General features: G+C 39.3%; 1 protein-coding gene across 7 annotated transcripts; it reads left to right on the top strand.

The window, feature by feature from the left end:
• The first annotated feature begins 2,929 nt into the window (after positions 1 to 2,929).
• mroh1 (maestro heat-like repeat family member 1) lies at positions 2,930 to 27,448 on the top strand. 7 transcript variants are annotated; one of them, XM_025911522.1, is made up of 47 exons: positions 2,930 to 3,096; positions 3,578 to 3,646; positions 3,757 to 3,860; positions 4,862 to 4,964; positions 5,107 to 5,252; positions 6,010 to 6,141; positions 6,530 to 6,692; positions 7,331 to 7,429; positions 7,590 to 7,741; positions 8,403 to 8,543; positions 8,737 to 8,829; positions 9,914 to 9,992; positions 10,326 to 10,439; positions 10,660 to 10,733; positions 10,881 to 11,003; positions 11,473 to 11,580; positions 11,827 to 11,971; positions 12,158 to 12,198; positions 12,693 to 12,834; positions 12,989 to 13,041; positions 13,267 to 13,374; positions 14,088 to 14,207; positions 14,318 to 14,440; positions 15,111 to 15,257; positions 16,044 to 16,070; positions 17,348 to 17,470; positions 17,568 to 17,647; positions 17,980 to 18,121; positions 18,260 to 18,355; positions 19,278 to 19,382; positions 19,488 to 19,623; positions 19,836 to 19,948; positions 20,157 to 20,309; positions 21,537 to 21,593; positions 21,875 to 21,972; positions 22,123 to 22,288; positions 22,513 to 22,682; positions 22,795 to 22,932; positions 23,124 to 23,238; positions 23,409 to 23,555; positions 23,638 to 23,704; positions 23,846 to 23,967; positions 24,113 to 24,262; positions 24,387 to 24,521; positions 24,670 to 24,772; positions 24,949 to 25,014; positions 25,108 to 27,448. In XM_025911522.1, exons 4-47 carry the CDS (start codon positions 4,943 to 4,945, stop codon positions 25,182 to 25,184), a joined length of 4,911 nt encoding a protein of 1,636 aa, XP_025767307.1. In that variant the 5' UTR covers positions 2,930 to 3,096; positions 3,578 to 3,646; positions 3,757 to 3,860; positions 4,862 to 4,942; the 3' UTR covers positions 25,185 to 27,448. The 7 variants fall into 7 exon arrangements, with proteins under 7 accessions (XP_025767307.1, XP_005450672.1, XP_025767308.1 ...); XM_005450615.4 differs by lacking the exon at positions 3,578 to 3,646; XM_025911523.1 differs by lacking the exon at positions 3,757 to 3,860 and having other exon boundaries at positions 3,578 to 3,689.

The raw sequence follows: 27,448 nt of genomic DNA, 5'->3' as shown, positions 1-27,448 counted from the left end.
ATACCAGCAGCGATGGGAGGCTTCAGGAAAATAATCTGCAGGTGATCTCAATAACATGAGTAACACCAATCAACAAAAGTATAGCCAATTCAGGCTGAGGCAGTAGCGACATGTTTGCAACTCCTACCTGTAACACCCAGGGAAGTCGGGTGACCGAAAGGCCGCATGCGGATAACAACAGGTGAGCGATTCAGGGACACTCAGATGGCAGCTACTATTTATAGCAGAGCCATCTAATATGATTGGTTAGCAGTTGGATTACAAACAAAAGTACTGACTACAGTATTCATTCTGCTACACAGAGAAGTAATCCTGAAGAGCATATCCACTCTGGAAAGTAGTATGCAACAGGTGGAGGTTCCCACACTCGCTGTTTATTATATGCTGCAGGCTACAAACAAAAGAAGAGAGAGGTCAAATATACTAAAACGGTCTGATCTGGGAGTGAACCAGACCTCTGCATTGTTGCAGTGAGAGGACGGTGGTTCTGAATGTAGCCTCTTTGTCTTTGACAGCAATGTCCTCTCCTCAGGTTTCTGAGGAGGCCTCTGACTACAGGGACAAAATTCTGCTGAATGTTTTGTTTATTGAATTTGTCCACTGCAGGGGAGTAAACGAGATGAATCAATGCTGCACAGTGAGACCAGCAATTTATTTCATATCAGCAAGTTTTCTAATTATATGTCTTGGTATAAGATACACTGCTGTAATATGGAGACTCTACTTCATCATTCCTGGTACAGCAAGCTTATGTTAGTCTTTTGAAATGTAAGCAGTGAACTTCCTCAGGAAATAACTGATGTCCAAGTCTCTTTTGTCCCAAATTTGTGTGTATAAACAGAGTAAACAGCAGTTATGGTTCCTTTCTTCATGTTTAAACAGTGATAAAAATAATAAAGTCCAGTTCTGTAAACAGTTGCAGACTTCACAACCAGAAAACGACAAGTGAAACATGCATATCTTATTCTTCAGAGAAGCAAACCGGAGAAAATGTCTTATTCACCACCTAGTGCTGATCTTTTTTTTTCTTCCAGTATAAATTGAATAAAATGCAATGTTTTCCCCACCCTACTTCTATTTTTCTTAAATGAAGCTTATGCGAAGGCTCAATAAGGAGTATCTATGGCTTCCCATCTGTCTGCTCGCTCCCAGATGCTGCCAAATAAATCTAAGCTTTATCACTTCCACTTTCCCACGCTGTCAAGCTGCTTGTGTCATCACTGGACTAGTCCAATCAACTTCTCCCTGCCTTTTCCCGGCCAATCAACATTTGTGTCACGTACTTAAAATCTCACTGCGCATCTGTCTTTCTCCTTCGCAGACTCCTTTGTGCAATCCACCTCCTCCCTGTCTCCACTCACTCATCACTCAAGCTCCATTCAAGCTCTCTCTTTTAAAATGGCCATATATGTATTTAAAGGACTTCTGAATATATGTTTAGTTTTGACCAATCTGTTGATTGTTTCTTCACTTTCTGTGTATAACTTCAGTTACCTAAAACTATTAAGACAGTAATTTTGGTTTAGATTTTCACAGGTCAGATTCGGGTTGCCTGCATATATACACTGGGCTGCCATGGCAAACTATATGCTGCACTGACATTTTTCCTCCTTCAGTGATTGGTCGCCAACAGCTTTGAAAGTCAAAGCTTCAAAGCATTTGTTAAAGATTAATTTAAGATTATTCAAATCAAGCATTTTTTTTAACCTGAACAACAGTGTGTGCCTTGCTCTTTGTCCTGCAAAAGAATGCTAAAAATCTAAATTTGGGGCATTAAAAATATAAAAAGAATCTTTAATGCAACATCTATAATCTCTCCTTAGCACCAAGACAGATACAGTCGACTCATTTTTTTTTCTTTTTCTGATTTCCTCTCATAACAAGTTCAACACAGGACCCAGAAAATATGCTTAAAGGGGCAACAAATGTCAAATGTTGAATTATATTTGTTAATAATTAGGCATGTTCTATGCTTTCTATTGTTAGCTAGTTCATTTACATATCTTTGGACTCCAGTCACATCTCTATCTGTGAACACTTGGTCATTATTATAGTCCACGGTCAGACCAACGAAGAAAACTAAAAACAAAGAGAAAAAACTGAATCTGCACAGAACTCTTAAGCACTGTAGCTAATATGTAATGAAAACTATAATCACAGAGAGAAGTGAACAAATACCGACAGAGGTGAAACTACTTCCCATGCGACAATGTTGTGGTGGATCATTAGATGGCAGTATTTCCCCACGATTTTAACTATTGCTCCAGGAGACATGACAAATATTCTTTTGGGGCTTTTAAGATAACATTTCAGTCTGTAAAGTCTTTATATTCTTTTGGAGATGACATTTCCTGCACATATTCAATTTGTGTAAAATTAGAGTACAGTAACCAAGTCAAGATTGGAATTTGCAATTTTATTGTTCGATGAAATAATGTGGTCTTTTCCCCAGTAACCCTTGTTAGAGTCCTAAAAGTCACAAGTATTAAATCTATAGTTAGAAAAAACATCTACTTTATCTATCAATCAATCAATCAATCAATCAATCTTTATTGACAGACTTTTCGTCTATAAAATGATCATACCTTTTTTAAAATTCATAACCACAACTCCATTACAGTATGGATATTGTTCTATTAGTACTGTTAGTATGTTAAAATTGCGTTTGTGCACCATTTACACTCACACTTACGCTTGAATGTTTTTCTTTGACTAAATCACATCAAACATCCACATCCACTTTATCTTTTTTTAGCCGTTTTTTACAAACCTAAAATAATAAACTGTGATGAGGTACCCAGTTTACCCAACAGAAATAAATACTAATTTGATGACGCACTTGAGCAAGTCAAAGTCTCGATACCTCACGGTAGCAGTGATGGTAGCAGCTCTATGTGTTTCAGGTCTGCACGCTAGCCACGCCCCCTGCCTGATGCGTTCCTGCTGACTGAAAGCACATGACCAGGCGTGTTTACACCTGCAATCTTTAGTCAGGCGCTAACGTCAACTGTGACACGGATACACAAGCCTGTTTTTTAAACCAAGATAAGACTTGACTGTGGGGTGAGAGATTATTGTTTGGCAGACTCTCGGCTGGTAAGTTAGCCTTATTAGAAAGGCCGCTGTTTTGCTTCAATAAGAAGGCTAGTAGCTCTTCCGTAGCAGCTGCTGCTGCTGCTAGGGTTAGCACACTAACGACTCTCAGTAGGTTGCGACAGCAGCATCACCACCAAAGCAGGTAAAAGCTAAAAGTTTAACAGTTCACTCATCTATAAATGGCTTCACTCCAGGCACTCTACTTAGCTTAGCCCACACGGTGTGTTTGCTTGCAATGTCATCGTTCTCTATGGTATAATCAACGTAAAAACTACAATAAATGACTAAACGAGCTAGCAACGATTTAGATGGTTATGTTAACCCTTTAGCACAGCAGGTGTGGCGGACTGATAAAAAGTTAAGTTCTATTGACCGGATAGTGGCAGTTTTTGGTTGAATACAGCCTTAAACTTATTAATAGGTGTTAATGTGTCTCAGTGTAAACTTGTCACAGAGGTCACAATCAACTATCTGCTCTCAGGTAGCTTCCCGCAGGTTCCCTGTGTCTACATGAGTTGCTGTCATCAGAGGTTAAACTGAGATTTAGCAGGTGAAGGCACAAAGATTGGCTGCAGCAGTGCCAAATAATTACTGTGAGTTAGAAGTAAGTTACATAAAAATGTGTTCTGTGATGTCCAGTAGATGTTTCTTTGTCTGCAGATTGTGATCAGCTGAACTGCCATGCTACTCCGATATTCCCTGCTCTTTATGGATTTAACCACCTGAATTCAACAAGATATAAGCAGATGTTAAGACAGTAAAAGGTAGAATTCAGTGAATGAGTCTAATCAGCATCAACTTAATCACCTTAAATATAAACTGATGTAACCCAGTAGCAGTACCCAAGACATATTCAGTTCAACATACTACATGTCTGTAAACTGCAAACTAACCAGTGTAGCATGAATTAAACTGCCTAATGCCATATTTTCATGTAAACATTTGCAAAATGTTAGACAAAAACATAATTCAGCAACACATCATGCATAATCCAGTATCTGATTTAAAACTCAGAGACTGCTCAGCATGTGAAAATCCCATTCTTTAAAAATAAATAACTCATCTTCCTCTCCTTTCCTCTCTTTCTGGCATCTTTCTCCATATGTCAGTGATGGATGTTAACATTTTTTTCCTCTCCCTGGGAAAAAAAGCAACTGAGCATTTGGCTCACGGATGCATTTTGCAACACACTGCACGGAAATAGTTTGTGCATTTGTTGACATTTGTTGAGCTGTTTTAAAGTTACTTTTTACAATACTTCCCCATTAAAAATCACTTCTTACCTCTTCTGTGGCACTAACTAGATGCAGACTACCGTGAAACCTTATTTAATTCAGCACCATTAATTGCATCACAGGGATGAAAAGGAAAAAGGGATGTGTTTAAGGTGTAAATGAACCATGCGATGTCATTGTTTTCTTATTATTGAGCAAGTGTCTCCATGCCATCACTGGAAGCAAGCACAACTCACCCAATAGTAACATGCACTAACCTCTCTATCAGATGTAATTAATCATTAACTGAAGGCGGTGGGATGCTATTTCAGATAGTTCCAAATCACTTTAACCCCTGGTTGTCATGTTTTTGCATACATTACTGCACATATTTGATAAAGGAACATCCATACTGGCATGGTAATATTAATATTTTAAATGAATTAAATGATTTTGGTTGCCCCCAAGTCAAAACAGCAGTTTATTTCCAATAAAAAATGGCACAATTAAGAACAGTATTAACTGTAAATACTGTATACTGTCTTCCGTAGCTCTAGCCCATCTGTATCCCAGGAGAAACAACCCATCTTTGGCCTCTGGCTCAAGGAAGCCAGAGCTCCTTGGTGTCCAACATGGATGAGACAGATGTTGAACGTGAGTCTCTTCCCTTCTCTACTGAAGGCTAAGCCACATGTATTTGATTTTGGTCGATTCAGGTTTCTGAAATATTGTCCATCCACTTATGTTTACTCCTTTTCTGCTCCGATATGCTTCTGAGGTTGTGTTTTCCTTTCAGAGGTGACCCTGGCTCTACTTGATGCAGCCACCGATAAAGACTCAGAAGTCCAGGAACAAGTCAGGAAGTCTATTTTGACTCTGGGAAAACAGCAGCCAGACCGAGTGTTGGCCATGTGTCAGGACTACCTCCTGAAACACCCTAAGGTAACAACCCAGAATAGTGAGAGTCCTTAGGAAGACGAAAGTCAGCCATAATTACGTAACTAAGAAAACAACTGCAAAGTCGTTTAATGTTTAAAAGCAATATGGACTGTTAAATCTATTTTGAGCCTGTTTTTCTGCATTTTTTTCCCGCACACAGCTGTAGAGACTTTTGATACCGTTGTAGCCACTGACTTCATTCAGTTCATTAGTTGGCTTCTTTTTAATTTAGATGGTGTAAAATGTTCTTAGTGATATATTCTTTGCTTTTCTAAAGGCGGTCCCTGACATTCAGCAGAAAACAGAGTCATGCTGTTATGTTTCAGATTAACTGCTCTTGTAGCATTTTAATTTCCTGTTTCACTCCATTGTGTTCCTGTTCTTCTCTATGTTAATGATCTTGTCAGTGAGGCTGATAATGTTTTCAGCTTATTAATCTGTCAGTATCATCATGCTAAAATGTGGTTAGGGAGACATATACTATAACAGAAACTACAAAAAAAGGCTGTTTTGGAAGCTCTGCTTTTCTGTGGACAGATTTTGACAACAAGGTAACACAGCTTAGGGAGATGCAGTCATCAGATTTTACGCTTGTACTGACGTCACAATGAAGGCTCATTTCTGTGTGGTTGGAGAGCTTATTGGCATAGTGACTGATGTTATTCCATCACAAGCCAGCCTGTGGTCCTCCTTTTTTTTTTCATGTTTTTATCTCGCCTCTTCATATCTTCGTCTTCTTCATCTCATCTTTCTTCTGTAGCTGGTGGTGACCCACAGAGTTGTGATTCTTCGGACTATTGAGCTGATTGTTGGCTGCAGGATAGAGGAGATCAGTCCTTCCAGAATAAAGAGTATTATCTCCCTGGCCTCAGATGAAATGACTCGATCAAAGGTAAATTATTTATGTCCGTGAAGGTTCTCAGGCACCCAGGTCATCGTAGTCTAAGGAGCTTGGAAAGAAAAGCATCTGGACTTCTTTAAGGGGACCCTTCACCTCTCATCCAAGAAGCTTCTTCAGTTCTTCTTCTCTAGAGCTAAAGAAGCTGAGAGGTGTAATGTCTTCAAGAAACTTAAAGAAGTCCAGATGCTTTTCTTTCTAAGCTCCTTTGACAAAGGTAGAATATTTACTTTTAATTAATGATTTTTTGTGTTTTTTAAGAGTGTGGACATGACATGATTGAGTTTTGACTAAGATACCTTAAAAGTCTTAGTCGTACAGTTTCGTTTAGTCCCTTTCTAACATCCTCTTTATTGTTGTTCTGCCATCATGGTTGATTCAGGAGGTCATCCCAGACTGGCAGCAGGCAGCCAGTAATATCTTGGTCGCAGTGGGTAATAAGCACATCAATGACATCATGGAGGAGATACTAAGCAAGTTCCAGCCAGGGGTCCTGCCTCACTTCTTTGTAGTTCAAACACTAGCCAACCTCTCTGATTCAAATGGTAAGGACGTTTTTACTGGCACACATGAAAGGAAAAATGTGCAGTCTGTCTGTAAGGAAGCCCACATGCAGGCCAGGTTAGGATTTTGGCTGAGAAGGAAGGAATTGAGCGGTTGCTGAGAAAAGATGAACCTGTTAAACCTGTCCAGTAACAGCACTTGCAGGACAAAGATTTTGCACAACACCACAACATTTTTTTTTTTTTTTCTTTCTCTCTGTTTTTTAGGATCACTCTGTTGTGGTTACAAATGATTAGGGCTCATTTTTTCCGCTAAGTATGGAGTCATACTGCCAGAAGTGAGATATTTTTCAAAACTTCTGAGCTGATGTGTACTTTTCTAATGGATTAGTAAAACTTATTTAAAGCCCTGAACTTCAGTGTCTGTGATCCAAGTATGGCAGCTACCAAAGTAGCATGCCAGGTACTTAAACAGTGTTTGTCAGTCTTTAAAGGGCCTTTAAAGTGCGGCTGAAAATTAACATTTTGTGCGATTTACTAAGGATTTCTCTGTACCTTTGCTGTGTATAAAAATTAGTGTCATAGTGCAAAAAATAATGCCAATGTATGTCTCACTGCTGTTGTAGAGGAAGAGGGAAATGTAAGCATGCCATAAATGTGTAATCTGTTCTCTTCTCTAGTTTATGGCATGGTGCCATTTCTGAATGCTATTCTGGGAACCATGTTACCCATGCTGAGCATGGCAAAACAGGACAACATGAAGTGGGTCTTCTCTTCTGGTAAGAACCACCTGACCTGCTTTCCGGTGGCTTCTTAGATCTTGACTGAACAAACCAAACAAAAAGTGCAGCTTCATGATGTTCACATGTTTGCTTTCCCTGCTCTTTACAGTCACACGGCTTTTCTGTTTCCTGTTTTGTTGTTTTTCTCTCCCTGCAGCTCTGTCTCATTTCAGCGACAGTATCTTGGAGTACCTGGCCAACTTAGACAAGGCTCCAGACCCTTCAGTCAGAAAAGACACATTCTCCAGTGACATCTATGCTGCTTTTGAAATCCTCTTCAATAACTGGTTACAAAGCAGAGAGCCCAAGGTAGGTTGGTCGTACAAGATGATATGAAATACAATGGACTATACAACCGAAAAACCACCTACATTTTGCAAGAAGTCATGGGTTGAGGCATTGTTGAAGGAAGCTGAATCATTAAGGAAGCAGAAGTAAGCCATCCAAAGCTGCAATGACAAATAAAAAAAATAAATAATAAAAGCTAAATTAATTTTCTCAGCTTGTAGAAATACACAGACAGAACACTTGGTGTAATTTACTCTCCTATCCTGGAGAGACTCTGTTTTATTGGGAAATTCCCAAAAAATGTTTTTTTTGACTATTCTGGAAGGTGCTATCTGTTTTAGTTAGCGAAAGAGAGTCACAAAGTAACACAACAGTCACAAAACTCAACTAGAAGAGAGTGACAACTTTACTTTTTGTACTGACTCTATGTTAATCCGTGTTATTGAGCCAAACAATTAAACCATTTGTTGCACAGTTGGGAAGATACAACTGTTTATTAGAAGAGCATTTAGTTAAGTTATCTCAGAAAGAGACTTGTTCTGGGAACGAATATTTATTCATTCACAGGTTATTGATGTTAAGGTCATTCTTATTACACATAATATGTCCAAGTACTCACCTAATCTCTGTCATCTCTATCACCTCATATTCTGACTTTTCTTTTTATCTGCTTGTCTTCCAGTTGAGGCTGACAGTGGCTGAGGCGGTGGGATCAATGTGTCATCTGATGGCCAGCGATAAACTGGAGGAACAGATTCCCAGACTTGTTCCTGCCATCCTGTCCCTGTACAAGAAAAACAATGAGCACTACATCATTAGCAAGGTGGGCACAGTGTGATGCATCAGTGTAGGGATTGTTTATTATGGGGTTTTGTAGAAAGTATAATTTAGGTAAGGAAATGGAGGACCATCCCTCTCTGAGCATCTCTGAACTCTGTCCTGGCTTTAAGTAGAAATGTATCTTAAACTGAGTCTGAGCCTTTGCGTGTGTGTACCTGTTTTGTTTTTCTAAACAGAGTCTGTGCCAAGTCCTCGATGCGTCTTTTAACATGGGCAGCAGGGTGCTGGAGACACAACTGGAAGCTCTGCTCTTTGCACTGCACCAACAGGTACACTTTAAGTGCATTTCTTTGCTGCTTTGCATGGTAATAAATTGGTATCATTGATTGTGTAGTGTAGTGATCAGAAACAAATGGTTAGAAGAATTGTCTCAGTATTTCTGTTTGGTGTGAGAACTACTTATTGTATTGAAAGCACAAATCTGTGAATGAATGGACCGGGTTAATTCTTGCGAGTTGCTCACCTGTGCTGGTTTTCTTACTTGATGACTCAAACGACAGTAACTGTCACTGAGGTCACACATTTTCACATCCTTGTGACTCAGCTGACACTTGGCCTGATGCCTGCGTGTTGCAAAATTTCACCTCAGCTACGTGAGTGATGGCATAATGTTACAGCAGCGGTGTCTGTTACAGTGGTTAGAGTTCCTTTTGTAATTTTTTTTCCTCCATTTTATAAATGCAATATTTAACGGTGCTTAAAAGCATTGCTGCTGTTAAGAATGTGTTCCTACAACATTTTCAGTTCTTATTTTCAGCTGAGAAGTGTACCCAGAGTGGGAAAGTGGTGGCACGTGAAGCTTTTCAAACACAATAAACACATGTGACTCTGTGCTGTAAAAACAGACCATGTGTCTCATGTGTTACTCAGACTGTAAATTTTTTTATTATGGTTTTCAAAAATACACTGGTCCATGCAAAAATGAACTCATTCTAATATTCTCCCATTCTTCAGCAGCAGGAGAACACCATCTTCCCTATATATGATACAGTTGCAGGAGAGCGTTTATACAAATGTTTTATTGCCTTTAGCTGCTTGATTTGCACACTGACTTGTAGATTATGAGCAGAGATCTGTCCTTGTTATGTAAAATTATATCAGTCCCATTTTTAATATACAAATGCTGTCATTCGTATTAGGTAGATATACATTTCCTGGCTGTCACTGATCCAAACGGTGACAAAGTAAATATTAAGATTATTTATAATAATGCGACATGTAGCACAATGGTGTTATAGTGAGCCATTTTTAATAACATCTAAAATAATATAATCTACAGTTACCGTTATTTTCCTGATGTTACTAAAACTCACCAGAATAGACACCATGATGCTCTTCCCTTGTTTCTACCAGGTGTCTGCCCCTGTTGACTACAGTAACCCTCCTACTGTCAAGAACCACAATGAGGTCCTGCGCTGCTTCAGTTTGATTGGTACTAATTTTACACTGCATCTTTATTTAATTGTCTTCTTATGTTGATGTTGAGTGCAAAGTGACAGCTGAATGTTGTCCGGTTGCGTCAAGCTTTTCTATCTGCTTTAGCTCTAGGGAGTCACAAGCGCAGTAATGAGATCATGCTTTAGTGTTTTAGACCCAGTTTCCACCACAGGATAATTGCATTAACTGTGGCAGTTTGTGGACTGCTCTCTTCCTCTGTCTTGCTTTGCTAGCCTTTTTTGACCTGATTTTTACATATGTGTCAATTTATGCATTTCACATTTTAATTTCTTTTTTTTTTTTTTTACTTCTAATTCTCCCCCTCTAGCCAACTCTTTCCCAGATCGCCTGGTAATGTTTGTTCTTCAGAAGTTGGAGAACAGTAATGAGAGAAGCAGAATGGGCTCCTTGGCTGTCCTTCGTCACCTCATCAACTCCTCCAGTAAGGAAATACAATAACAGACCCAAGCATGACACACACTATTCCCTGATCACACACTTGCCTGTTTTACGGCACACAGACATTTCAAGACAAGTAAGAAGCAAATTGTTCAGTTTACCTAAATCACGTGATATTATTCATGTATGTCTATGTGTGCATATAAGTGTTGATTCATTTGATTATTCAAGACTTTACCTTAATTTGTACCTGTGCATTACAGCTTCTACTATGGAGAGCAAGAAGCTGCTGATTCTGGCCAGCATCAGACAGCCGATGGCTGACCACAGCAACAAGGTAACACACATGTACACACACACACCTTTTTATTTATTTATTTTTTGACTATCATGCTGTTAGATGGATGAATATATTCTTGTTCTTGTGTTTTACTCTTTTCCTTAAGCTTTTAGTTGTTTAGACAATGATGTCATTGTTTCCCAGGTGAAGAAGCGTGTGGTCCAAGTGATCAGTGCCATGGCTCATCACGGCTACTTGGAGTTAGAGGGAGGAGAGTTACTGGTTCGATTCATAGTTCAACACTGTGCTTTACCTGACACATATCAGGTACAACTCCTTTTTTGTTCATTTCTCCTTTTTTCTGATTTGTGTGGAAGTTCTCTGTTACAGTTGCATTTTCAGTACTGTATGTGTGTGTTAGTATGGTGACTTTTTGTTGTATATATGTACACCATGTACAAAATGGTAACAGTAAAAACAAATATCATTTTCTGTTTTCCATGTGATTAAAATCTAAGGTGCAAAAATTAATGATGACATGTAAACAAGCCCATTAATGCCCAGACATTCATAGAGTATAAATGAGCTTTAATACTTTATCTTAAAGTCTATAAGGTAAATGAACTATATCGAGCTGAAATTGACAGATTCTTCAGACGTGAAACATCTGTCCTCTCACAGATAACCTGAGGACTTTAGCACCCCAGATTAAGGAAGAGCTGTACAGAATGTCCAGCGAAGATGTTTTTAAGTAAACTATGTATTACTACCTGTGCCTTTTTCTGTGTGTCTTCAGCGGAGTCAGAGGCCTACAGATCCAGAGGAGGTAACTAACGAGTCACTCAGGTCAATGTGTGACAACACTCTTCATCTCCTCACTACCACTGTTGGACGACTAGCCGATGTATGTACCATTTCTACCAGTCTGATCTGATAAATATTGTGTATATATATATATATATATTAACATGTGTTGAACAGGAAAGCACTGTTAGCAACAGGTGTTTCTTATGTCTTTATTTTATGCTGTGCATGTGTGAAACTTTCCTGTATAGGTCAGTTAAATTTGACTTGTACTACTAGTCAGTAAAAAGTGTTACATTTAGGAACTTTGCCGTGATATTTAACATGTGTGTTTTGTTGTTTGAAGGTACTGTGGCCAAAGTTGCTGTATTATCTGACCCCTTCACAGTACAGCAATGCCACTACTCCTCTTTGTAAAAGTCTCATAGTGCTGGGCAACAAGAAGAAAAATAACCAAGAGCCCAGCTTCAAAATCGACTTTACACAGGAAGGTACGTGGCTATAGACACTTTTTTTATATAAAGTGTGGAAAGCAGTGTTGAAATGTTGTGTGTGGAAGTGGAAAAAAATAATATTATAAATAACTTTACAAGCATTGAAATTTGTTCTTACGTCTCTTCTTGTTCTTGTTCTGAATGATCACTTTAAGTTAAACATGTCTCATCTCTGTCCTTTAGTCAATCTACCGTCTCCACAAACACTGATGATCAGACTGCTGGTAAGCAAATATAGAAGCATCAGCCAAACCTGATTTCCTTTTTGCATCTTCAGTACTAAAATAAAGGCTTTCCAAGCATCCCATCTAATGATTGGCTGGAACAACATTTTTGTAATAAAATCTAAGAGAAAAAAAAAAAAGGCCGGCATGGATTTATTATGCTAATTTAATCCCCAGTAACATACGTGTGTGATCTGCATCTAATGATGGGGTGTTGTATGCATACTGTGAGTGAAAGCTAAATTTAAGTTTTATTTTAAAATCCTCTCTCTCAGAGTGTGTGTGTGTGTGTGTGTGTGTGTGTGTGTGCGTGCGTGCGTGCGTTTGTTTCACTCACTATGACTTTTAATCCCAAATTCTTTGTAGTTATATTTTTTTCTCTAGCTCCTCCTACCGTGGAGCAATAACAACAATAATCAAGTTGTACAGATTCACTGCAATTGTTTGTCTTTTATGTGATCTGTGATATAAATGACAGGTGTCTGTTTTTGTAGGTGAATGCAGCTTTTCCATTCAGTAACAGAGATCATGGCGCTCCGTCCCTCTCTCTCCTCCAAATCCTCAGTAATAACATTCACCCCAATGCAGAGGCAGTCTGGGACAAAGAAATACCTCCACTGCTTACAGTACTAGAGGGTATGAAAATGTGGACATACAGTAATCATTTTATGCATTTATTTATATTATACTGTACTGTATATCATGACCATGAAGGTCATCCTCATGCACAATATTAGTCTCTATGCTGCTGCTGCTAGAGCTGTCTGACTATAGTTTTTGGTTTTAACAGAGTCAGCTGCAGAGAGTCTGGATAAGAAGGAGTGGGACAAGAGGCTACTGGAGGTGTGTGTCTTTTTTCTTTTTTTTTTCTCTGCTTTGGAATATTTCCTCTTCAAAAGCATTAGTGTTTTTCAGCTGAATAAAACAAAAATATGAAAGTGAATGATGGTTGTCACCATTATCAGATTGTTTATATCGTTAGACTGTTATGATCCCTGCTTTGTCAGAAAACATTTAAGTCAATTAATTTGATCAAAGTCATCCTAAAGGTGCTAAAACTGTCCACAGCTCTTGTCTAAAACCCTGACAGCACTTGATGATGATAAGTGGGTATGTCAGTTGGCAGCTGAATCAACCAGATATCTCCCTACATATAACAACGCCTTAGAGGAGAAGGTAGGTACCTTTTTAACAGTAACAGTTTTATTAAACAACCAATCCAGAGCTGCTAAGGCTTTAAAGCAAACTTAATTTAAAAGTGAAAAATATGGAGCGGGTAAAGGGTGGTAATAAGTCTAAGAAAAAAGTCAGAATTTCTGACAGTAAAATTGGCAATTTCCAAGAGAAGAAAACTGCAATATTCTAAGATTACTATCACAAATATGAGACCACAGTTCACACAGCACACATTAGCACTAAAATGATGCCCATGGTACTCCTTGTGCATATTTTGGCAATGAGCGCTCATGCCAAAAGTTCATCATCTCTCCCAAATCACCAAGTTGTTTTCTTCTAAATGGGCCGATTTCTTGCCAGTCTCTTCAAAGTCAGAGCGTTCATGGTAGTATTATGAATCATATTTAAAATCACGAGTATTTCTTCATTCTTAAATCCAATTGCAAGGTATAATTTGATTTGGTCATCTGCTGCAGACATAATGAATGCTTAGCAGAACACATAAAATGTATATTTATTTATATTTTTTTTTAATTGCATACAGAAAGTTGAAAAGTTAAACCTGACCAAGGGTGAAGATTGAAAATAAACAAAACTAAACTAGTAAATTTTGTATAGTATAAGTGTAATCCCAGATGTTCCTCTTATGGGAGAGAAAATGAAAATGCTGCTTAGACATTTATAATAATGAGCCTTTTTTTTCCTTTTTTTAGAGCTTCCTGTATCGATGTATAGGAGTGACTCTCCAGCACTGTTTCAATAAAGAGCTGGTCAAAAAACAGTTGCATGAACTTCTCCTCGCAGCTCGGCACAATGATGCAGTCGAAAGAGAGGTACCTGAAACGGTCACCTGACAATATTCTTTCCTACAAAACTCATGTCACTTTTGATGTTGCACAGGTTTATAGTCTGACTTTAAATTCCCGCCATCTGCATCTCTCAGGGAGTTGCGATGGGCGTCGGTCTGTGTGCAAACAGCCACTTGGAGGGAACTCTGGCCAAGCTGGATGAGTTTGGAAAATCGGATGCCTTCAAGAAGTCCCCGAGCATCTTTAACCTGCTCAAAGTACGATGGAAAATGTGCAAATAACAAGTTTCCCTATGTTTATTTTATGTAGAGCAGTGTTCATTTAGACAGCAAATTTTGATTTAGTTTTGGTCACAGTCTTTTAAAGAAAATCTCATTTGGTTTTAGTCATAATTTAGACATCTAAATTCTTGTAGTTTTAGTCAGCTAAGTATCATAAGATATGAGACCAAATCTGACGTTGGCTACATTATAAAGTGTGAAAGAGTGTCAAGTTATGTCGGTGACAGTTTCTCAACACTGTTTATTTTCTTTGACATGAAATATCAAATGTGTCCATATGTCTACTCTTCTCTTCCTCTCATATGTTGGCATTTTGTCGAAACGGGAAGCTAGTTTACGATCAGAGATTACTTTTGATTGGATAACTTCCAAATTCGTCCCACCCATCTATACATCTTAGATAGTTCTGATTGGATCTCGTCTCTCCAGAATATTTTCATCTCAATTTTTTTTTCCATTGACAAAAAGTGGCAAGACATCCCGTCATCGTTTTTGTCCTCGAGCATTATTTTTTATTTGCTTGTCAGCTTGTTTTTATCAGGAGGAAAAAGTGTGGCAAAAATTATTGGTTAACAAAATGAATACTGATTGCACAGTTTTTTTTTTAAAAAAAACAGCTAGTTAATCCTTTCTTGTCTAACCTCAGGAGCGTAATGATGTCGAGGTGGAGAAGGTGAAAAGCACATTAATCCTGTGCTACGGTCAGGTGGCTGTGAACGCCCCTCCAGAGAAGATTCTGAACCGCATTGATCAGGACATCCTCCGCTGCATCAGTAAACATTTCAACACTAAGGTATGGAAACACTGCTACTACTCACCTTATATAATTTGGTGTTGATACTAATGAGAAATAGTCTTGTGATTTAGTAGTTTGCCATTGTTTGAGATGGTGTTGCTGGGTGTCACAGACTCCTGCATCACTTAGGTCAGCGGTCCCCAACCCCCGGGCCACGGACCGGTACCGGTCTGTGATTCATCTTGTACGGGCCGCAAGAGTTGAGGTTTGGGTGTGAAATTTATGGTTTTCAGTGTTTTCTATCGTTAACTCGGTTTCCCTGGGTCTTTTCCCGTGTTGTGGTTGTGTGTATTATTTTGAAAGAAATATTTACGCGTTACCATAGCGACCAGAGAGCATTAAGGGGCAGAGAGGAGGATGTTACTCTCAATGTTGTTGGTGCATTTCAGGAGCACGCTGCTAATAAAGTTACACAATTACACAGTGAATTTGCGTTTATTATTATAGTTACAAAAATACCACAGTTTTTGTCTTGGTCGTATCATTTTATTTTGTTGTATATATCCGCAACACCTTAAAGGCCGGTCCGTGAAAATATTGTCTGACATTAAACGTGGTGCAAAACGTTGGGGACTGCTGACTTAGGTGATCAGACAGTTCATAAGGGGAAAAAAAACCCCAGCAAACTGAGCTAAGATCCAGGTCTGATGCTACAGGCAGTGAACAAGGAAACTATTAATTTAAACTGCTTATTGATGAATATATTTTATTTGACTGAATCCTGCAGGAATCAGGGCTGTATTTGTATGTGAGCTCATTCCTTATCACCTTTTCTTTATGCAGGTTCTGGGGATTAAAGTAGAGACAAAGGTATCGTCACAGGAATCCAGGAGCTTTGTCTTTAATACTTGCTAGTTAACATTTCCTCTTTCTTCAGTTTGATCTCACCCTCCTTTCTTAATACGTTTCTGCATAAAATCTGCATACTTTTGGTGATATTGTCACTAAAATCATACATGAAAGTCTTCAATTTGAGAGCACTGTGCAGTAAAACAGCCTCTTCGTTATGCTTCAACCCAACTTCACTGCATATATGTGAAGCTTCACAGTGCTAGAGCACCAGACTTTACTGTCCTCTGAAGGCATTCATGTATGATCAGTCACTAACATGTTTCCAGTGTGGTGGTGGAGTCTATGTTGATTTTTGAAATGCAGTTCAAAAACTTTACTATCACGTAATAGCAATGAGACTAAAATGTATCCCAGCTAAATTTGGTTGTTGATCCGTCAGAAACCATATTGAGCATCACTTCTTATTGTAATAAGGGACTGTGGTGTACCTCTGGGAAAGGTAGCTTCAAAGTGATGCATCACTGAAAATATCTCACACACTCACTTCAGGAAAGCTTGAAAGATGTTTTTATCTTTTGTCGCCAGCTCTCAGCTACGAAGAGCAGATGATAAGAAACTAACAGACCACCTCTCTTACATTTGTCCTTATTAAGTAATATTCAGGTTTAAGACAATATTGCATTATGTATGTGCTGTTAAGCTGTTAACATTTCGTCTTATGATTATAATCATTTGGGGCAAAAAACAGCTGTGTTTACGGCATTGTTTTAGTCAGGGTGACATTCATAAATAACACCTTCAGGTCCGTCTTTCTGTGTTCTTCACTATAAGCTCTACTCTTTCTTTCTTTGTGCCTTATTTGCTTAAAGGTTGATTGCTGTTACATTACTCACCGGTGACTCGCACGCTGTGTGAACGCCTTTTATAATGTCTTGCTGATCAGAGCTTGCAGATGGTTTTTGTACTGATCACCTCACATTTCTTTCCATCCATAGGCATGGAGGATCAATCTGCAATATAAATTTTGGATTGATTTAATTAATTAGCTGACTGATTTATTATTATATGTATTTTATTGTTTATTTTTACTTAGCTATGTATAGAATTGTCTCTGCTAAAACAGGTTTGCAGTGCATCTTGTTCATTCTTGATAACGGAGACTGCCTCTTGACCTGAATCACTTTCTCTCTCTTTGTTTTTTTTTGTTTTTATTTTTTATTTTTTTATATGTCTTTGTGCGTCATTTGTCTTTCTTTATTTTGTGCACCCACATTTCTCTGTTTTCCCCAATACAGGACCTGACTATGAAGCTGAGTTTGATCCAGAGTGTTGGCCTCATAGCCAAAGCCATCAGCGAGTGTGTGAAGAAACAAGGCTACATCTTCTCTCGCAAGCAGGAGCTCATTACTGTTATGCTGGTCAGTGGAAATTAAGCACCAGCTTCTTGTTACACGGTAACTGCAGACAGTAAGAACAGCAGACATTTTCTGGTCTTTTACTTTTTTCACTGGTCAGGACTTCATTAAGGCAGAGCAAGCTGATGCACTGAGGACTCCAGTACGCCAGCTTGTGATGAGCACGTGTGCCAACCTTATGTATCCTTCACTTCAGTGAAGAAACTGAACTTTGCAAAGTAATATGAGAAATTAAAAGTCCCTTAATAATAGAGACTAACAGCTACTGAATATATGTACAGAGCGCTTACTTATAAATGAGTGTTTGTAGTAGTTAATCTTACTGTTTGCACTGAATTAACTGTAAAACTTTGATTTGGAGTGACTTCCTTTTGCAGACTTAAATGATAACCACAGAACTGAAAGTCAACAGAAGACAAATACGAGGCAGCACTTTGCTGACGTGAAATGAGTCATCAGTGACTGAAGCTGTGTCATCTCCCAGTGTTTTATCCTTGACCTTAATGCCTCAGTCCACTGGACCCTCCGATGAGCGAGAATGAGAGCTTTGACTTGCTAAAGGTGTGTATCAACAGTGTGTTCTCTCTGCCAGCTGAGACGCACACTCCAGAGAAAACTAAAGAAGAGGAGCCGCTCGATCCCAAGCAGAGAAAGGTGAAGTGAGGCAGGCTGAGATCTGCTGTAGTTTGTTTGTACCACCTCTGATCTTTATAGCAAACTTTGTCTGTCATTGTAGCCAAGTGGCATATTTTAAATGCTGTCAGTCCAACATACTCTGGTGCGTCTCTACAGGCGTTGTACAAAGACACACTGGCTGCTCTGCAGGAGCTGCTGAAGAGCGTATTGGCTAAAGATCCAACACCCGACGGCTTACAGAATGTCTTTAAGGTGAAGCCTGCTGTTTCAGCAAATGCTCTTTGTTTTCACTTGGCTATTCAGTATTTTATTTATTTAATTTTTTAAAGATAAATGAGGTCAGTTTTGTCATAAGATTAAGGGTCTACTTTACTTTACTACTACTTTTGGTCGAGCAGTAGAAGAATGGAGATGGGGAATAAAATCAATACAGAATAGTATCACAGTGGTGATATTGTATCGATACAGGGAAACAAAATATCAATATTCTATTAAATAAATTCAAATACTCATGCACCATCATCCTGACATAATGTTGACTCAGTTTAATGCAAGTGAGAAACACTGGACACACTTAGCTTGACAAAGCTAGCTCCTACTCCAAAGCAAGCCAATGGCTCAGTCACAGCAGCCTCCTTACACTCCATCTTATGGCAGCATTGACAGCAGGTTTTAGTGACAGTGTGGGTCTGCTTAACGATCTCATTTACAGCACAGAAATAATAATAACTGCAATAACTTTGTCTTATAGAGTAAAACAAATACTGAAATAGTTTAACTTTTAAGACATTTTTCAGTTTAGGTGATAAATTTCAAAATATGTTATTGGAATATTCAGTATGTGGCAAAATGTTAAAAGTACAATAATATTATATTGTGAGTGAAGTATTGTGACAATATTGTATCGTGCGGTGTCTGGTGATTCTAGCACTAGTAAAAATCCAGCTATGAGAAGTATTTATTTCTGGTTTTAAGTGCATGATACAAATCACTCTCCTTCTCAGCTTTTAATTTTAGTTTCTGTCAGTCCTGCTCACTACTCCAGTTCCAGAAATAAGTTTTTAAAAATCTTCGAGTATTATAGACTGCCATACATTAATGATTAACTTTAACATGCCGGTATCATATCGTAGTGTATGTAACCTGCGTTTCCTGATGTGACTTCCTTGTGCAGCACATTGAATCATGGTTGAGTTCTGGACAGGACCACGAGAGGGAGAGAGCTATCACAGCCACAGCTCACATACTGGCTTACTACCTGGATAACCTGACCGTCAAGGTACACACACAAACAAAGGGCAGATATATTGGTGGCAAAATCTTTTTTTTATAATTCAATGGGTAATCATGTAATTACCATTTAACAACTCACAATTTTGTGTAGAACATGGTGTCTTTCCACAACCTTGGAGCTCTGCTGGGCCGCCTGTCTCCACGCTGTTCGGACCCTGTCCCTGCCGTACGCGCTGCTGCCGTCGACTGCATACATACGCTCCTTTATATACAACTTCGATATGAAGGTACAGTCATGTAACGATTTGACATTTTATATATTGTTTTAAGGAAGTACCATGTCATAAAGTGGGGAAAGTTAAAGAGGCAATGATGAGACCCTGTCTTTTATTTTGTAATTAGTTTATAAAAGGAGCAGGGGTTGGATAATCTGGAGTTGAACTGTGAACAATTATTGTCACTGTAAAACTTATTAAAATGTTTCTATCCTTGTTCCCAGGATTCTCTTTGGATTATAAGGATGAATCTGTGGACTCTCTGCTGTCTTTAAAGGATCGGCTGGAGAACCCTGACCACTCAGTTCTGTACAAGACCTGCTCAGACCTTACCAAGGTACACGCAGGAGATCTGCAAACTGCTTTATTGCTCGTGCTCAATACTTGTTTTCTTGCCAGTGTGGATTTTTATCTTTTAGTATGACACTCAACAATATGTTTGTACAGTTATCTGTTGTAATGCATATTTTCTGTCACACTCTGTCCACCATAATGTAGATATGCAGTGTGTGTGTGTAACTGCATCTTTCCCTGCATGAAATCAGGTGATGAGTAAGCGTCTGCCTCAGCAGCAGCTGACGACATTGGTGTTCATGCTGTTTGAAGGGCTCGTCGACAGCCAGACAAACTGCTGCCGAGCTTCAACTGTCATTCTAAATACTCTGCTCAAGAACAGAGGAGGTGGACTACAAGATATGGTAACACACACACACACACACACACACACACACACACACACACACACACACACACGGACTGCCCTTAGTTGCATTTTCTTATGCCTGTACAGTCATTGCATATGGTATAAAGTTGCAAAAGAAAAATCTCTGGAATCACCGACATTTCCTTATAAATAAATACAGCATTTGCCTACTGACAAATTTTGGGGATAGCTTTCACAGAACCTTAAGAAGAGGCATTTGAGAGATCCACCAACCAGGGAAAAGCAACAACAAAGCAACAAGCACTTCTAAAGATCTGGATGTTGTTCAGCCCGCAAAAAGAACTAATTGTCTACAAGTGAATAAAATTTAAGACTGCTGCTACTCTCCTGGGAGTAGGCGTCCTTCAAACATCAAAGGGGATAACACTCAGTCTTGGGAGTTGAAGAAGACCCAAGGGCAGCAAAAAACAGCAACACAGCACTATAAATCTCTAAACCTTGTTAAAGTCTTTGTTCATGTATTCATAAAAAACACTGATCAGGAAAACTCCTAATGAAGGGGAAAGTTTTTTTTTTAAAGACCACTCAGATGTTTCAAATTACATTTAAAAAAAAAAAAAAGAAAAGAAAAAGGAAAACACCCAAAAAAAACCTCAAGATTGGCTGCTTTGCAACCCAAGGGCCAAGAAATCTTTGAATCAATGAGTGAGGACATGGAAAGTACAACTGTTACTGGTTTAGTTAGATTGTGTTTGTCTAAAACGATCTTGATGGTCGTGCAGATGACATTAAATCAGAAGTCCTGCTAAATGTAACCAGTTTCACAGTCATTGTCTTGCAACGATTGCAACCCTAACTGTTACTGTCTTGCAGTGAAGTAAAATGGTAAATGGCCTGTATTTGTATAGCGCTTTAGTCCCTAAGGACCCCAAAGCGCTTTACACATCCAGTCATCCACACATTCACACACTGGTGATGGTAAGCTACATTGTAGCCACAGCCACCCTGGGGCGCACTGACAGAGGCGAGGTTGCCGGACACTGGCGCCACCGGTCCCTCTGACCACCACCAGTAGGCAACGGGTGAAGTGTCTTGCCCAAGGACACAACAACCGAGACTGTCCAAGCTGGGGCTCGAACTGGCAACCTTCCGATTACAAGGCGAACTCCCAACTCTTGAGCCACGATCGCACTTTACCTGCTGCTGTTCTGTTGGCTCACCAAACACAGCGTTTGTTTGTTTCTGTTTGGTGTGTATGTAGGTCCCAGAGATGCTGGAGGTGGTGCATGTGCGTCTGCAGAGCATCACAGAGGACCAGGTAAAGACAAACATGAATGCACAATTCATATATCACACACTTAAATTATTCATATAATGAGCATTATCAAAATTTACAATTTAAAGGATTTCTTATTATGCCCATGTTAAAATAAAGAGTAAATTAGAACAATACCTTTGAGCCCTATTTTGCAATGATGAGCCGTTTACTTCACAACTCTCTTACTTTGTGTTCTTGCAGGTACTTAATGAACTCACTCGGTTTATCAGGGGTTTATATGCACTTTGCTAAGAATAACTGTTTTATTGTATTATGTTCAGGTGAGAGTGGCAGTGGGACAAACAGTACTTATCCTGGCTTCTCAGCATCTACAGACTGTTATCAATACACTAGTCAACCAACCACTTCCTTATGACAAGTAAGTATAAAGAACCTTTAAATGCTCTTCCTCAGCATGACCACATGCCAGCTGTTTTTTTTGTCTTAATATAAGAAAGAATTGCTCATATTTTAGCTGTAACAGATGTTTTCTGGGACGTGTGAACATGAAGCGTATTTGTTTGTGCAGCTGGATCAGTGAGATGTGGATGGCTTTGGGAGCAGACCCCATTGTAGCTAATCAGATCATGGAGATGGTGATGGAGAAACTTAGCATTATGGCACCCTACGTAGACAAGAAGGAGTCATTTATGAGAGGAGGAACAACAAAGGTGGCTACCAATCAGCCACTGGCTGTAAGTTACCAAGTGACTCACTAATTTAAATTGAGACACAATTGTTGTGCACAGGACGCACACCCCTCATGTGCTTGACGTTCAAAGTAATATCATGAAAGTCTGTAAAGTAACAGGTACAAAAGAATTTGGCATGTGTTTAGTTTCTGGTGCTGTTTTTAAACTTGGTAAATTCACTATAGATAATTGATGGGTGTGAATGTTGTGTGACTTTTGTGATTCAGATGACATGCGGTCTCAAGGAGCTGTTATTAAACGGTCAGAGTCAGGAGCCAGCGGTCAGTCTGTTCCCTCGACTCTTCTCCTGCCTCACTGTGCGACTGGGAGCGAGCGTCGGAGTCTCAGCACCAAAGGACAGCAACTCAAAACACACTGCCTCCATCCACGTAGCAGGGTACTCATCTTTTTATGTATAAAATAAATAAATAAATAAAATTTCTGTCAAGTTAGAATGTCAGGTGTTTCTCTGGGTGAACTTTTTGATCCAATCCTTTCTTCTCTTCCAGGGTAGCAGCTGAAGCGCTGAGAATTTTGTTAGCACGAGCCCAGTTAGATGAGGTGATGAAAAAACTGGATGAGGATAACGCCTGGGATGCAGTGAAGGAAGCCAGTACACATGTTAAAGGAGTGACACTGCTAGCAAGGTACAGATATCTCCATGTTGCACACTAGTAAAGCTGTAAATCTCTTTTAAAACAGTACACTGGAAACACTATGCCCTTGTTTTGCATTTTATCCCAACCCTGTCTTATTAGGAGTTAAAATGTTAATTTAAATGTGCTCTAAATGTACTGTGGTGTCTTTGTAAACAAGCGTTTGTTTGCCTTGTCCTTAGGGCGATGGCTAAGCATGCTGGTCCCAGATTGCCTGCAATCGTGGAGTGTCTGTGTCCATTACTGAACAATATCTATGAATGCCAGCGAATCACTGTCACTGCTTTCTTTTCTGAGGTGATAAACCCAGTGATTACATGCCTCCAGTTCTTATCGTTATATCTAAATTACAATTGCTAAATGAGTATCTTTAGCAGCTTCATTGGCCAGCAGCAGGAGAACAACAATAACATAATGTTTTTTATTTATTTTATGTCTTTTGTCACGGTCTTATCTTCTGACTCCAGCTGTTGAACCATCATGTGGTGACAGAGCTGATGTTAGTAGATGTGTTAATGAACAACATGATGGAGAGGATATCGGATCCATGCTGCACGGTCCGCATGTTGGCTGTGCGAGGGCTGGGGAACATAGCCGTGGGCTCACCTGAAAAAGTACACACACTCACAGCACTCACACTCACCCACCCTAACTGTTACGACATTCACAGCTTTCTCTGTATAACTTTCCTATCAGGTGAATAAATATGCCAAGGAGCTGCTGGCAGCCATGAGTTCAGGAATGGAGGAGAAAGATGATCCAGGTAAGTCAACAGCAGAGTTACAAGTGAAAAAAGGTAACACTAATGAAATTTGTATCTAATTCCACTGCAGTGTTTCTTAAAGCTTACATGGTACAGTCATTAATCAGATCTCTCTCTTTTTTGTATATAAAACTAAAACAGGTAAACTGATCACACTTGAGGCCATGTCAGGCCTGTCTAAAGTTCTTGTCCACCTTGACAAGAAAAACGTTCACCTACTCGCGGTCTACATCTTCATGAAGATTAAACCTTTCTTGGAAAGTGTAAGTACCTGCCTACACCTGTGTGCCTAATAAAGTGAAATTTCCCATTCCAACCTACATGAGACGATGAAACAGGCAACATCCCACCGCACTTTCTCCAGTTGTCTACATAAAATGCTAAGTGCAGCTTCTGACTCTCAACCAGGAGAACGATGACATCCGCTGTGCTTCCATCCATCTCATGGGTAACCTGTCCACATTTGGCTCAGGAGAGCAAGTGTTCAAAGACCAGATCCACAATGTTCTGGTCAGCCTGCTGTTACACCTGGTTGATCCAAACCCAGAGGTGGTTAAGGTACAGTTGGAAAGCACACACAAACTGTGACAGCAGCTTTCTCTATTATTGCAGATACATTTTAGTACTAGAGGGTGAACTGTTACATGCTGTCATGCAAAAGTGGATTTGTTTGTTTGTTTAGGCGTGTAAGTATGCGATGCGAGTGTGTGCTCCTGTAGTGGGATCAGAACAGATCACAGCCATGTTTCAGAACCACCTACATGAAGATAAGAGCTTGCACTACGGAGAATTCATCAACGACCTCACAAAATACCTGGTGAGCTGAGAGACAGTCAGAGTTGAGCTTTGTCGGCTTTCTGTCCTGATGTTTGCTTTTCTCACCACAAAGTTAGAATAAATGATAATATTGAAGCACATCATAGATGCTTGTTGGTGATGTTCGTTGCGTGTTTTGTGGGTTGTAGATTCAGGACTTTCCTGGCATGCTGAACTTCTACCACATTTCAGTCATCCAATTCTTCAAGAGTAACTGGCCTGAGGTCAGAGCAGGAGCTGCCATGTTTATAGGTATCACTGCACTTTAAAAGATCACTCCGTATTATAAACTGAAGTTCTATCAATAAAAGCGTGAAGTATCAAATGAAAACCAGCCTTTGTGTCAGTTAGGTCACAGTATGATAGTTTACAGATGACATGTGATCTACATGCCCTGCTCCAAGTGATGATAATGTATCTATCACCAGGGTTCATGCTGGGAAATCTTCAAGAGGAGCATCACTCCCACCTCAACATGGGCACCATCACTAAAGGTAAAGTGAAAAAAATCCCTTCATTTCCTTCGAAAATCCGATCTCATTCTGTTCGTTTGCTGATTTTAATTATTTGTGTGTGTTCATTTACAGGTTTGGTGATGCTGCTTCAAGATCCAGATCCTGTTGTGAGAGTGAAGGCTGCTGAAGCCATGGGACACTTCCACTGACACACACACCCCTACATACAAATACTAGTAATTCCTTTACACATCAGTGGTCGATCAATATAGATAGTAATTTAAAATTTTTTTTAAAAATATTCAGCACTCAGTGTTCCAGTGTGCAGCCATTCTCAAATTATCCAAATAAACTAACTGCAGACTTTCATTAAAACCAGAACAGGGACCAAAGAGGAAGAAGTGAGGAGTACGAAACCAAACGGTCACATGATCATGCCAATGAAAACAAAAAACACTCAGTCATACACACACACATGCAGATGCATTTAGCTCTTATAGTCTTAATTTAGCCCCTCTCACCCTTTACTCTGGTACTTGAAGGAAGACTTGATTCTTAACGGTATTTTAGTGACCCAGGACTGTGTTGCTCTTTACAGATAGACCTCATCTGTAGCATTCTGTCAGTGTGACAGCGACAACGAGATACACTGTGTTCTCTCGATCGATATATTATATGTGAAGTTTCTAATGCGAACATGAAAATACATTTAAACTTGAGTAAAACTTTTTTAGAATAAATATAGTTTCTTTGAATATACATGAGCAAGTGAAAGTTGCACATTTGAAGTACATGACTAGTTCACGTGAGCGTGGTTGGTAGCTAAAGTGTGTGTGTGTGTAGTCATGGCAGCATTTCATGACGATGTCAGTGAATGTGGAGTTTAGTTCCAGAAAATCTCCGTTAAAGGTAGTTGCAGTTTAGTGATCTTGGTTTTGGTGTACTAAAGACCCCACCCTCCCCCTCACCTTTTGAATCTTCAGCCACCGCTGAGCTGTTTCCCTGCCCTCAGTGAAGACCCTGTGAAACGTGCTTAGATCGATTAGATTCGTGGTTCCACGTGGATGTCTTAAAGTGAAGCATAAAATAAAAATACATGCACGAGAGTTAGAGCAGATCAGATTTGAAGGGTTGACAGTGTGTCTGGAGGATGTGAGTAATTAATCCATATCGTTTAGCCACTAAATCAGCCACCAGTAACCAGCCAGTAACTGTTTGTGTTTCTATAACCAGCAGGATTCAAGCTCAGTAATGGGAACTGTTTAATGATGCTGTTTATAAATCACTGCCATCTCTACAGCTGTAACAGTCATGTCTTCAGCCGAGGCTTTTAAAGCTGCTTTGATTGTTGTCTTGTTTTATCAGCATATGGTTAATTTGGTTTTTAATTCCACGTGAACTTCACATTAATCTCACACATACACGTTAATCGCCTGAAAATAATCTTTGCCAATCCTCCTGTGTTAACCCTCATAAACACACCAGCCAAAATCATTGGCTCATCACATTATTTAGAAAACTAACTGAACTCCAATGAATAATTGTCAAAAAGACAATTGTAGCCAATGAAAGGTTACTAACCTGGTGTTGCTTTGTCAAACAGTCCAGTTTAACCGTGATGAAACCAATGCCAAATATCTACAGACTCATATTGTAGCGATGCCGTTAATGATTTTCCTTTATTCTAGCTTTGAAAGCACTTGATCCTTGTTTAGTTTTACAGTTGTTGCGTCTATTTGTGTGGTTTTAGGGTACTGATCTGAGTGTGCGTGTAAATATGTGTGTGAGCAGTGTCTTATACGAGAATTTCTTGAACACGGGACCTTAGTATTTATGTCTCCAATCAATGTGCTCAAAGACAATAAGTTGAAAATAATATGTTATGCATCCACATTCAAATCGATTTTGGGGCAGAAATTTCCAGAAACTCTGATTAAGGTGATAGCGATGCATCATTTGTAAAGTTTACCTCTGATATTTCCGTTGCACTTTTAAGCCCTGCTGTGCGGTCCCTGATTGGGGAACTGGCCTGCAAACCTCTGCTAAGTTCAGCATCACAAGTCTTCTTTATTTTTCCCTGTTTAGTTTTGCACTTGAACAATTGAGACACATTTGTCTCTTAATACTCACATTCACACTATAAATGTATTAATCGCATACATAAGCTGCTCCTGGATCTGTTTTTGTTAGCCCTACAAACAGGGACTCATGGCCTCCTGCACTTTCTGACACTATGGCTTGGTTTAGGGTAGTTGGTATTGTTCTGTTGTTGTAAACTTTGTACCACTGATATTGATTGTTTCATGTCTTCCTGATTTTTAACATGTTCTGAATGTCTGAGGGTGTGATTATTTCAAATGTGTCTGCGTGTTGGAGCGTGAATGTGTGCATGTCTGTTTTCAACAGTGTGTGTGAGGACGATGGCAATCAGTGCATCTAAAACGAATAAATAAACAGACCCATTATAACATAA

The sequence above is a fragment of the Oreochromis niloticus genome, linkage group LG11 (genome assembly GCF_001858045.2).
Source record: "Oreochromis niloticus isolate F11D_XX linkage group LG11, O_niloticus_UMD_NMBU, whole genome shotgun sequence".
NCBI lineage: Eukaryota > Metazoa > Chordata > Actinopteri > Cichliformes > Cichlidae > Oreochromis > Oreochromis niloticus.
The sequence above is the reverse complement of the archived record's forward strand: the minus strand, read 5'-3'. Positions and strand labels throughout refer to the sequence as shown.